General features: G+C 36.2%; 1 protein-coding gene across 2 annotated transcripts in view; it reads left to right on the top strand.

Annotated features, from left to right (window-relative positions):
- The window catches only part of Rint1 (RAD50 interactor 1), a 95,877-nt gene that overhangs the window by 26,308 nt on the left and 57,664 nt on the right, over nucleotides 1-11,905 (top strand). The window contains exons 4-5 of one of the 2 annotated variants that reach the window (XM_017611295.1): nucleotides 5,935-6,055; nucleotides 6,117-6,226. The exons of the other annotated variant lie outside the window; for it this stretch is intronic. Coding sequence (XP_017466784.1) covers nucleotides 5,935-6,055; nucleotides 6,117-6,226 — 231 coding nt within the window. The remainder of the gene's footprint in view (nucleotides 1-5,934; nucleotides 6,056-6,116; nucleotides 6,227-11,905) is intronic. 2 annotated transcript variants of the gene reach the window in all.

Below are 11,905 nucleotides of genomic sequence, written 5' to 3'. Positions count from 1 at the left end.
TTTAAATTGAAAAAATGAAAATTGTTGCAACTTTCTTTCTTAGTAAATTCGCTTCTCGAAGCATTGATCCATCCTGANCTGATTTTGTGTATGTGTTTCGCCGCACGGCTTCTGATATCAAATTGAAAAATTTTGTTTGAATTTCTACACACACTCTTACAGATTTTGACAGTTTATGCCGCCAAAGCAAAAACAAAATACATGTAAATTTTTGTTTTTGTACTCCTGCTATCACCTTATATTAATTCGCCTTGATGTTTTTCTTCTGCATCAAAGCGTGCCATGCGAAATACGAAAAAGGTAAAAAATTTAAATTGAAAAAATGAAAATTGTTGCAACTTTCTTTCTTAGTAAATTCGCTTCTCGAAGCATTGATCCATCCTGAGCCAGGCCCAGTAATCAGCGGTTGTGCTGCTGAGTTGGGCGAGCTTTCCAAAAGCTACTATTTAATCCCTGGTTTTGTATGGAAAATGATTCACATGCAAATAGATTTTAACAATTTAGAATTTTTATGGGAAGAAATGTAAAATATTTTATATTTTGAAGAACAAATAGTTTGAAAAAATCAAATCAGCTGCTATACTGATATTACCTGTTCAATGTGCCTTGGTTTAATTGTATTTTTGGAATAAACAAAGTTCTTTTTCCTTCTGTCAGTAAACTGTTTTTTTACAAATAGTACAAATAAGCAATGGGAAATAAGGCACAATTTTTTTTATTTCCAACCTTTGTTGGAAATAAAGCAAAACTCAGATTTTGGTGTTATTTCCCATTTAAAAGTGAAATAAAGCAAATTTTGCGTTATTATCGTTTGTGTTATTTCACCCCCACCCTTTCATATAGTCAACATGGATTTTGCAAGGGCAAATCAACTTCTACAAATTTACTTGAATTAACATCCTATAGCTCCTATATAAGCATTTAGGGAAAGCAAAACTGTTGATGTTATATATACTGACTTCAGTAAAGCATTTGACAAAGTGTGCCACTCGTTGCTCATCTATAAACTTGATCTTCTTCGTCTTCCACCTAANTATAACAAATCGGTTGACGCATTCTATCACTTCAAGCATTTCATACAGTCAACATGGATTTTGCAAGGGCAAATCAACTTCTACAAATTTACTTGAATTAACATCCTATAGCTCCTATATAAGCATTTAGGGAAAGCAAAACTGTTGATGTTATATATACTGACTTCAGTAAAGCATTTGACAAAGTGTGCCACTCGTTGCTCATCTATAAACTTGATCTTCTTCGTCTTCCACCTAATTTTCTACGTTCTCTCTCTCTCGGATCTCTTCATACCTCTATGATAGATCACAAAGGGTAATGTTTAGAAATACCATCTCTGACGTCATTGATGTTACTTCAGGAGTCCCCCAAGTTAGCCACCTAGGCCCGGTTCTGTTCTTGCTTTTTATAAACGATATTTCTACAGATATGTCGGCCGCTGTGGTGTAGTGGTAAGCAGTGCGCGCTTTCACTCATCAGCACATGGGTTCAAACCCTGGTCAAAGCAGCATCGCCAAAAATATAGAAAAAGGTTTTTTCTTAACAGCGGTCGTCCCTCGGCAGGCAATGGCAAAACTTCGAGTGTATTTCTACCATGAAAAACAGCTTCTCATAAAAATACAGTCGCCGTTCGGAGTCGGCGTAAAACGGTAGGTCCCTCCGCTTTGTGTGACAACATCAAGGCGCACGCCCCAAGTCTGAGAAGAAGCTCGGCCAAACACTAACATATGTGTAAGCGGCAATCTAAAAAAAAAAATTTCTACAGATATACGATTTTCCAAGATTTCAATGTATGCAGATGATGTAAAGCTTTATAAATCGTTCGTTTCAATTAAAGAAAGGTCTTTGCTACAATCAGACTTAAACAGCATGGCTTACTGGTGTAAAGTAAATCTTATGTCTTTAAATCTTAAGAAATGTAAAGTAATGTATTTCGCGCGAAGAGCGAATATGTAACCATAACCTGGAACAGGTATACAATTTTGTGGTCCTTGGTATCACAACGGATCCTTAGCTTAATTTTAATCTTCTCATTAATGTGGCAGTCAACAAGGCTAAAGGTGTACTTGCATTTGTGAAACGATGGTCAAAAGAATTTTGTGACCCTTATATCACTAAAACCCTCTTTACAACATTAGTTAGACAGATTCTGGTTCGGTGGTTTGGAATCCTAGGTATTAAATTTTCTCAGACAAGATAAAATCAATTCAAAAAGAATTCCTACTTTTTGCTTAAAGAAATTTCCGTTGGGATTCTCAATATAACCTCCCGCCTTATACGAGCCGATTAAAACTTATTAATCTTCCTACACTTGCCAGTCGCAGGCAAATGCTTGGTACAATTTTTATAGTTGAATTACTGACAGGTTCAATTTCACGTCCGCTTCTTCTGGGCGAAGTTAGCCTTAATATTCCCTCCCGGGTATCAAGAGACTTTTGTCCCCAATTTCTGAAAGCTCGTAAAACTAATTTTGAATGCACGACCCACTCCTTTGCTTATGCCAGGAGTTTAACTCTCATTCCAACACGTTTGAACATAAAGACATAAAACAGCTGATGAATTTAGTTCTGTAGCTGAACAGTTTTAGATCTCGACACATAACAAACTCCTGCCTATCGTGACTCGGGCGAAAATTGAAAACACGGGTTCCGTACGTCATGCGGACTGCCCCCCTCGTGCGGATGGGCGGGAATGGAGGGTAAAAACCGTTGGGTGTAGCGGGGAGTAGTCCTGACGCTGTCCGGAAGCATCTGCTCAAGGCAGCGTTTTTTGCTTTGTTTTTTTCGGATGTCTATCCGTATATAGTCAGCCCATGTTGAATTATGCCCCCAGTGATAGCTCTGCAGATGGAAATTGCTGTGTCTATGTGTGGTCCTTTCACTCTGGTGCAAAAGATTTTTAGGAGATTGTTGACNCCCAGTGATAGCTCTGCAGATGGAAATTGCTGTGTCTATGTGTGGTCCTTTCTCTCTGGTGCAAAAGATTTTTAGGAGATTGTTGACTTTTGAGTTTATCGCAAATGGCGTTAATGTGTTCGTTCCAATACCGTCTGTGTTTTTTTTTTGTCTGCTTGATTAGTGANTTATCGCAAATGGCGTTAATGTGTTCGTTCCACGACGCATTTCTTGAGAACGTGACTCCCAGGATTGTCAATTTGGTTTTTAAAGCAATATATTTATTACCAATATTTATTCCTGAGAGACAACACTTGTGTTTTCTACAAATATGTTAAGCTTCTGCTTTGGTTAGTGGTATTACCGCTCCTGTATTTTTATCCCATTGCTGTATTTTATTATTGAGGTCACTTAGACTATTGTTTATTTGCTCTGAAGAACCAGAGGAGAGCGCAAAAATGTTGGCTGCGTATATCTCTATATAGTCAATACCGTCTGTGTTTTTTTTTTTGTCTGCTTGATTAGTGGGCAGGAGTATGCTGTGAATAACACAGCTGATAGGGGAGAGCCTTTGGTAAATCATTATCAAGATTTAGGTATTTTGAAATAAGGCCATCAACGGGAACTGATAACCTCCTGTGTGACATGAACGAGTAGACTGTTTATAGAACTTGGCTTGGTAACCCCTAACTTGCCAGCTCTTCTATAGTCACTGTGGCTGTGACCCTATAGAAAGCCCTTTCTATGTCTTCTGAGAGTACGACACTGTGGTAATTTCTTTTTATATTACTTTTGAGCACTGTTTCCAAAGTATGACAAAGGGTGTGAACCCCGTGCTGTGGTAAGAAGGCGTGTTGCTCTGGAGGGAGAAAAGCATTAAAATGTTCGCGTATTTTCCGGGCTATGATTTTATCAAAAACTTTCGCTAATACCGAGATGAGTGAAATGGGACGACACTCTCCACTGTGTTTGGACTTGTAAGGCTTAGGGACTAGTGATAAAATTGCAAACCTCCAATAGTGCGGATAGAGGATTTTGCTATACAGTCGGCATAGTCGGAGCTTAAGCTTAGCTTATTTTGTCTATTCCTGGACTTGTGCCTTTTGAACTTTTTCTTGCTTCAATAAGGTCTTTTAATGCTATCTCTCTAAAGTGCTAGGTTAGGCTTATGTTTTCTTTAGTAAGTGCCTCAACTTTTAGATTTTGTTTTTCTTTTATTATTTGTTGGTCGAAGATTGATCCGAACCAAGGGAGCTCCAAAATCTTGCAAATTAGTCGGCTATCGTCTGCGGGTGTGTTATACATTTGTCGTTCGTGAATATCGGTGGGAAATTTGTGTTCTGTTTGGATTTGGTATTTCTTATTTTTCTCCATAAAGTTCTTGTGTCCACTGACGTGTTAAGCGAATTTACAAACTTTTCCCAAGTATTTTTCTTTGCTTGTTTGCATGACCGGTGTAATTGTGCACATAATCTTTTGTAATTAATTAAGATAACTTGGCTGCGTTTTTGTTTGTACGTATTCCACGTAGCGTTTTTCAACCAAGCGGGTCTATTGTGATTACTTATCTGTTTTTGACTGACATCGATTCGTTTGCCGACGTCCTAATAATTTTCTTTACATTCGCGGCTTTTTGGTTAATATTAACCGATTCAATAAACTTACTATTTATTTCTTCGGTTTTATTTGCAAAAAGTTCCCAGTTTGCTTTACCATCCACAAAACCTGGTTTAAATTTTTTTAAGCCAGTAGTGATACCTTTAAAAATGAAAATTGGGAAGTGGTCACTTCCTTCTAGGGAACATTTCCAAGAGAGCACCGATGCTAATTCTGAATCAGCCATAGCGACATCCACGGCCGTGAGCGTATTTTTGGTGTTTAATAGTGGTGTCGTTAAGACAAACCAAATTCTGTTTTGGACTCGGCCAAAATCGCTTAGGCGGTTACAGCGCCAATAAAGAAGAAGAATAAGACTATTTTCAATTTCCAAGCCCAAAGAAATGGTTGGGCGGGAAGAGATTTTTGGTCATCACTGAGACGAATGCTGATTTGGAGGCCTTGAAAAATCTATTATTTGGAAAGAATTAAGAAATAGGAAAAAGCGCTCGACGAAACGGGGTGTCTTCATTGTCAAAATGAAGTCAACTCTAAAGTTAGTTGCAGCTTTTTGACAGAATTTTCAATGGAATGCCGTAGGGCATTGGCAATTTTTTTTTTTTTTTGTTTTGTTTCTTTATACATTGAACTGACTTTTACACTGTATCGACAAAAATAAATAGTGAGTAGCAGTGTAGCTAATGCATTTTGAGCTTTTTTTTCTTACGTGATCCATAGTAAAATTTTACGAAAAACATGTATTCTAGTTCTGAATAAGTACGAATTAACACACTTTTAGGCGAATGCAACGGAAATGGTTTGGGGCAGAAATATGATAGGGAATTAGAAGTGTGTTAAGCAGCGATTTAAAAATGAAGTTTAGATAAGGATAAATGCAATGAAGGATAGATGAATATGTAGACGAAGAGAGGATAAAAGAAAATATAAAAATAAAAATATATACGTAAAGACCAAAACAAAATAAAGGTGAATTTAAATGCTTAATATAAGGACGAAGGTGAAGGTACATCTTAAACCCTAGTGCTGTGGTCATAAGCAATAACCGCCTAAGTCGACTTAAGAGAGAATTGAATTATATATGCTATCATATTCTGCAACTTCTATTCCATGTGTATGTGAAATCCCCATCTCGCCAGCTAGGCTATTTAAAAAGTTATAAACGAGGATATTTTGGTTTTCCCATAAGGATAACATTGCGATTTTTACACCTAAAATTCATTCTCATACCTGCTAATCACAAACAGATTTGAGAACAAGTACCTAAGTATTTAATATTCAAATTTAAATGCTTTAAATACTGGCAGTTACTCATAAATTAGATTTTCTTTTTTGATTGAAGGGAAGCCTCTAATAATAATTTTTTACTGTTTTATCGTATGTTTTGATGATAACAATTCATTTTTTTTAGCGAGCTGGAATCCATTTTGAAGTCAATGCGTTGGGGTTATAAAGAATATGATTCATTAACGTTTTCACCAACCCGAGATAACGTTTCAAAAGCTCAGCTACTGGCCGAATATTTGTTTCTAGTAATTTTTATTATAATACGTTAATATATGTATGTTTTGCTACATTAATAAAGTATTTCAGATTAAATCACCTATCGAAGAGACCGAACCACTGGAAATTATCACACCAAGCATTATTTGTCAACCAGTAAGCACTGTTACAAAGCTGTTGCTGGCTCCATATCGACAAAGGTATGTTTTCGGAATAGCTAAACATTTTAATTCTCGAATTGTACTTCTACCAAAAAAATTCTTCTCATAAAAACCATTTGCCATTTGTGTGGCCAAATACTTAACAACAGGGCCTTAGGCAGGGGGTGTAAGGGGTTAGATGTGTCACCGAATCCTGAAGCTTAAGCCCGCATGATGCCACGTTTTTTCCTCTATTTTTCATTTGAGATATCGACAAAAACTGACGAAAGTCAAATACAATAAAATACTGTAAAAAAAATATTTTTTTAAAACAAGCTTTTATTTAACCTGTACAATCAAAGGAATAAAATGAAGTAGTGTAACAAAAGATTTTTTAGCAAGAAAATTTTGTAAAAACTGCGCTAAAATGAATAAAATAAAGTAAGTTAAGGTACCGTTAAAGTTACTAAAAGCCATTTAGTGAAAGGAGTTATTCAAACTCTAATGAAAATTACTAACAATTTGTACTAATTTACTTCGTTTTTAAAAAAGCTTGTCGCGTGAATAGCAAACCGGCATTTAAATATCTGCATACATACATACCTAACCAATTATGCATGTACGCTGAATTCGCCGACAAGCGCTCTTAAAAACGATGTAAATTAGTACAAATTGTTAGTAATTTTCATTAGAGTTTGAATAACTCCTTTCACTAAATGGCTTTTAGTAACTTTAACGGTACCTTAACTTACTTTATTTTATTCATTTTAGCGCAGTTTTTACAAAATTTTCTTGCTAAAAAATCTTTTGTTACACTACTTCATTTTATTCCTTTGATTGTGCACTTTAAATAAAAGCTTGTTTTTAAAAAAATATTTTTTGTTTACATTATTTTATTTTATAATTTTTAGTCCATTTATAAAAGCGTTGTATATGGGTGTTTCCACCGGAAGGTCCACCACGACAAAAAAAATAAAAGTTTTATATCTAACGTATTTACGGGCCGATTTGTCTGCTTTTTAAAATATATACTGGCTATGTAAGTAGAATCATGTTTGCATAAAATGGTCTTCCTAGGTGGTGCCAAGGTCGAGATATTTCGAAAAACGGTATTTATGGTCCGATTTGGTTCGAATTTGGCGTATGTGGTTGAAACATAATAAATCATAGATTTCTGACTGAAGCATACTCCAACTTCGAAGGCACAAAAGAATGATATAAGATTTTTCTTGTGTAAGGGTCCTTGAAATCACTGGCATAGCGTCGCAGAAAAGCTAAGTTAGCATAAGCCTTCGGAATAATAAAATTAACGTGGTTACCGAACGTAAAGGACGAGTCGAAAATAACTCCAAAATCCCGAAACATTTACTGGTGTTGAGACGCAGTTTATTTGGGAGAGCCCAATCAGTAAGAACGTTCAAGTCTTCCTGCAACAACAATGTATCCGATAAACAGGAGATTTTACGGAAGAGTTTCAAGTCGTCTGCATAGATTAAATAATTTGAATGTTTAAAGCGTAGACCAACATCATTAATAAAAAGGATAAATAGAATAGGTCCAAGGATGCTGCCTTGGGCACACCAGAAATTGCCATAAATGTATAGGATTTAGTATTCTCAATTTCAACAAATGAGGTTCTGTTTGACAAATATGATTTAAGCCATGATAGAAAAGTTGAATGAAAACCCAAATTTTCGACCTTCAACAGAAGTAATTTGTGCGAGACTGTCTCAATCGCTTTCGAAAAATCGGTGAAAATTGTGTCAACTTGATACCCACTTTTAAACGCGGAAACACAAAACTGAGGAAAACACAGCTAGATTCGTAACCGTTGACCGTCCACCAATAAACCCATGCTGACATGGGTCTATTATTCCTTTAATAGCAAAGGCTAGCTTATCTGTAACTACTGTCTCAAAGAGTTTGGAGCATGTCGACAACTTAGATATTGGCCTATAATGTCTTTAGCGATATCAAGCAAAGTTACTTGTTGATCATTTATGATCTCACTCGAATTGTCACAATGCTCAATTGTTTTTTCGGCATTAGAAAAAGCGAATGGAGGCGGAGAACAAACAGATGTACGCGCTTAACCGAACACATTTCGCAAAAGAAATGTTTATTTGTTGTAAGCAGAAAATCGAAATCGTCAATTGAAAATTTACACATTTTAATTGAAAGAGGTCGTTGCACTTAGCACACAGCACTTTCTGCTTATTGTTACGATCAACTTTTTGACCACAAGAACACGGCATACTGAGTACGAATTTATTTATTCAATTGTATTCAATTTTATAATCGTTTGCTGGAAATTAAAATTGCTAAGAATAATTTCCAACAATAGAGTCACTGTCTCAAAGCATAGATAAAGCACGAATTTAATTATGAAGATTAATGTACAGATCTCGGCACAAAAGCTTGCTTTAATAGTATGTCGAAAAGATTACACTACTATGATTAGGCGCTTAATGTCAGGAGTGCTTAGAAGACGCTACAATTCATCGTCTGGACGATCGAAAAAAAATTCAAAAAATTGACTTCGTTTCCTTTGTGATCATTTTTTTATTAACAATTGTTTATTTATTGGATGTTTCTTAACGAAACTAACAATAATTATGCAATTCTTAAGAACTAAAAGTTTGAGATTTTCCTTGCCGCTGCTTGAAAATCGTTTACTTTTCAAATTAAAGCTGTTGGGTGCAAGATTACAATTGGTGTAGTATAATGCTTGGCCTGGGTTAGTACGACGGTGGAAGCGGGAAGGCTAAACTAAATTGTCGCTTATGGACTTCAATTCCGTACATCCAAACCGGTTGGAGCACCGCTTTATATAATAGAATTTTGTATTTAAAAGATAGCGCAGATTTCGGGTTCATCATTCAGTTTAATCTGTGCATTTTGAGTTTAATAGTTGTGACTTTCGCCTCAATGTGTTTACACCACGTAATCTCTTATCCAAATGGATACCAAAATACTTAATGTTGTCTTGTTGGGGAACAACTTGATTGTTTATGAACAGGGAACGGATTTTATAGAAATCGTCTTTTTTTAGCTTTCCCTGATTCCATATATACACATTTGATGTTGCCTTTTTTAAGATAATTGCCTTTTTACCTTTTCTACCTTTAAAAAAAGTGATTACAGCATTTACATTTTTTTTTTAATTTAAAAAAAATAAATGCCCAGATTCGAAAATAGCGCTACGAAAAATTAGTATGTAGGTATAGAAAAACGCAGTAGGGGTATTCTCTGAGTCTTGCAAAGCCCTTGCATGGTGCACAGATTGCACGGATTGCACGGTAAAAACCGGTTTTCGTATGGGACGGCTTTGCAAACCGTGCAATCCGTGCACCGTGCAAGGGCTTTGCAAGACTCAGAGAATACCCCTAGTGTGTAATACCGAATTTCCACTAGGCATTGAAATGACAAAAAATGTATGCCATTAACAAAATGCCATGTGGAAATGAACTTAATGACAATTTAATGCCTAGTGGAAATCCTGCATAAGTAGTGAAATACTTAAGAAAACATGAATGGTGATTTCGTTTCTCCCAAAAAATGTTGGCCTTCCACCTGGCCTGGAAGAAAGTTCAATTACAGTGCAATGGTAGTGCATAAAGGAAATTTTTGCACATGCAGCAGTACATAGCATACGTTTAGTCGCCTGGTGTTAGAAGACGCGCCTAAACATACCGGCCCCCTAGGCGACTTGGTAGTCTAATGGATATAACATAAGCTGCATATATCCGGCTCGAAGGACCAATGAATAATANAAGGAAATTTTTGCACATGCAGCAGTACATAGCATACGTTTAGTCGCCTGGTGTTAGAAGACGCGCCTAAACATACCGGCCCCCTAGGCGAATTGGTAGTCTAATGGATATAACATAAGCTGCATATATCCGGCTCGAAGGACCAATGAATAATTTAGTGAGAGGGGAGACCAGTATGTTTGCATGTATGTATATAAAAAAAAGAATGTTTATTAGAGCAAAAAAGCTGGATAGGCACTGTGACCAATGGGAAAGTCCGTTTACCACCCTACATGGTTGTTAGTCATGCATAGGGACACGAACTTCGATACGATACGATACAACATCGATACTTTTGGCATTCGATACCGATATTTTCTACTCGATATCCAGAACCCTAGTAACATATTGAAAGACATAAATTCACATTACGAGGATAATGTGATTAACAATTCTTCACGATATAAATTGGGCTTTAAATAGCACACATTTGTGCTATAGTAAGGATTGCAATTCTTCCCGATATAAATTGGGCTTTAAATAGCAGACATTTGNCAATGGGAAAGTCCGTTTACCACCCTACATGGTTGTTAGTCATGCATAGGGACACGAACTTCGATACGATACGATACAACATCGATACTTTTGGCATTCGATACCGATATTTTCTACTCGATATCCAGAACCCTAGTAACATATTGAAAGACATAAATTCACATTACGAGGATAATGTGATTAACAATTCTTCACGATATAAATTGGGCTTTAAATAGCACACATTTGTACTATAGTAAGGATTGCAATTCTTCCCGATATAAATTGGGCTTTAAATAGCAGACATTTGCACNTGTCAAAACAGTGCAACGACTGTTCACTTGCAAGTTTTTGCTAGTTTTGTATTCATTAACTTTTCCTGCTATTTTTCTCTTCTTCTCAATTTTACGCTCTATTTTGCTTTTACGCTCTCGCTGCAATGTTTTACTGGAGAAGTTACTATACAAACCTAATATAGTAAGGATTGCATGTGGCGGGATTTGAACCCGCGGCCTTTTTTGGATATTTTTAAATTTGAGAGATAATCGTTCACTCTCCTGCAAGTTTCTGCTAGATATTTTTCACTGGAGTTCTATGTATTCGAACAGACTAATTGAAACAAAATAAATCAACGAAAATCTGTTGTTGTATGTCATTGCTAGCTAACTGTTAACACCTAGCACCTAAATGCATGTTACAGCTTCAGCATTAACGATTGAATTTCTTTTCGTTAAAAACCAAAATAGAATTATTTTGATAATTACCTAAACGATAAAAAACTGAATCATTTCAACAGAAATTATTGCTTTTTTTTTGGTAAACGCTAAAATTAACGTTACAATGCATCCTTGATAATAATAGATTGGCGCTTACACAATATGTTAGTGTTTGGCCGAGCTTCTCCTCCGATTTGTCGCGTGCGCCTGGACGGTGTGCCACAAAGGGAGTCCCTATAGTTGTACGTCGACTCTGAATGGCGATTGTATTTTTCTGAGAAGCTGTTTTTCGTGGCAGAAATAAACTCGGAGGTTTGCGCACTTCTAGCCAAGGCAAATTTATAGCATTAAAGATGAATGAATACAAAGCAACAACCACATGTATGTATTTTGTATTACGGGTGTTATGTAAAATCTCAATTTGCCCCAAAGTTTACATGTATTTTGTTTTTGTTTGTGATGGGTGTGGTGCAGGGATGCCATCTCTCTTAAGGCTTATTCCTCTAAATTCTTGAAAAGAGTCCCCTATTTTCAATGCAATTCCCCCAAAATGAATTTTACTGCTTAATTCCTATATTTTCATATTTGTAATATAAAAAACTAATGGATTGGTGGCGAAAACGAAAAGAGAGTTTCAAAAATACGAGAAAAAATTAAAACGTGTTGTTGTTGTTGTTGTAGCGGCTACAACAACCCCGCCCAGGACGGTTGGTATCTCAGTCGTTGTCGTCAAGTTC

Source organism: Rhagoletis zephyria, unplaced genomic scaffold, assembly GCF_001687245.7.
Source record: "Rhagoletis zephyria isolate East Lansing unplaced genomic scaffold, Rhagoletis_zephyria_1.1 Rzeph_scaffold_00392, whole genome shotgun sequence".
Lineage (NCBI taxonomy): Eukaryota > Metazoa > Arthropoda > Insecta > Diptera > Tephritidae > Rhagoletis > Rhagoletis zephyria.
The sequence above is the reverse complement of the archived record's forward strand: the minus strand, read 5'-3'. Positions and strand labels throughout refer to the sequence as shown.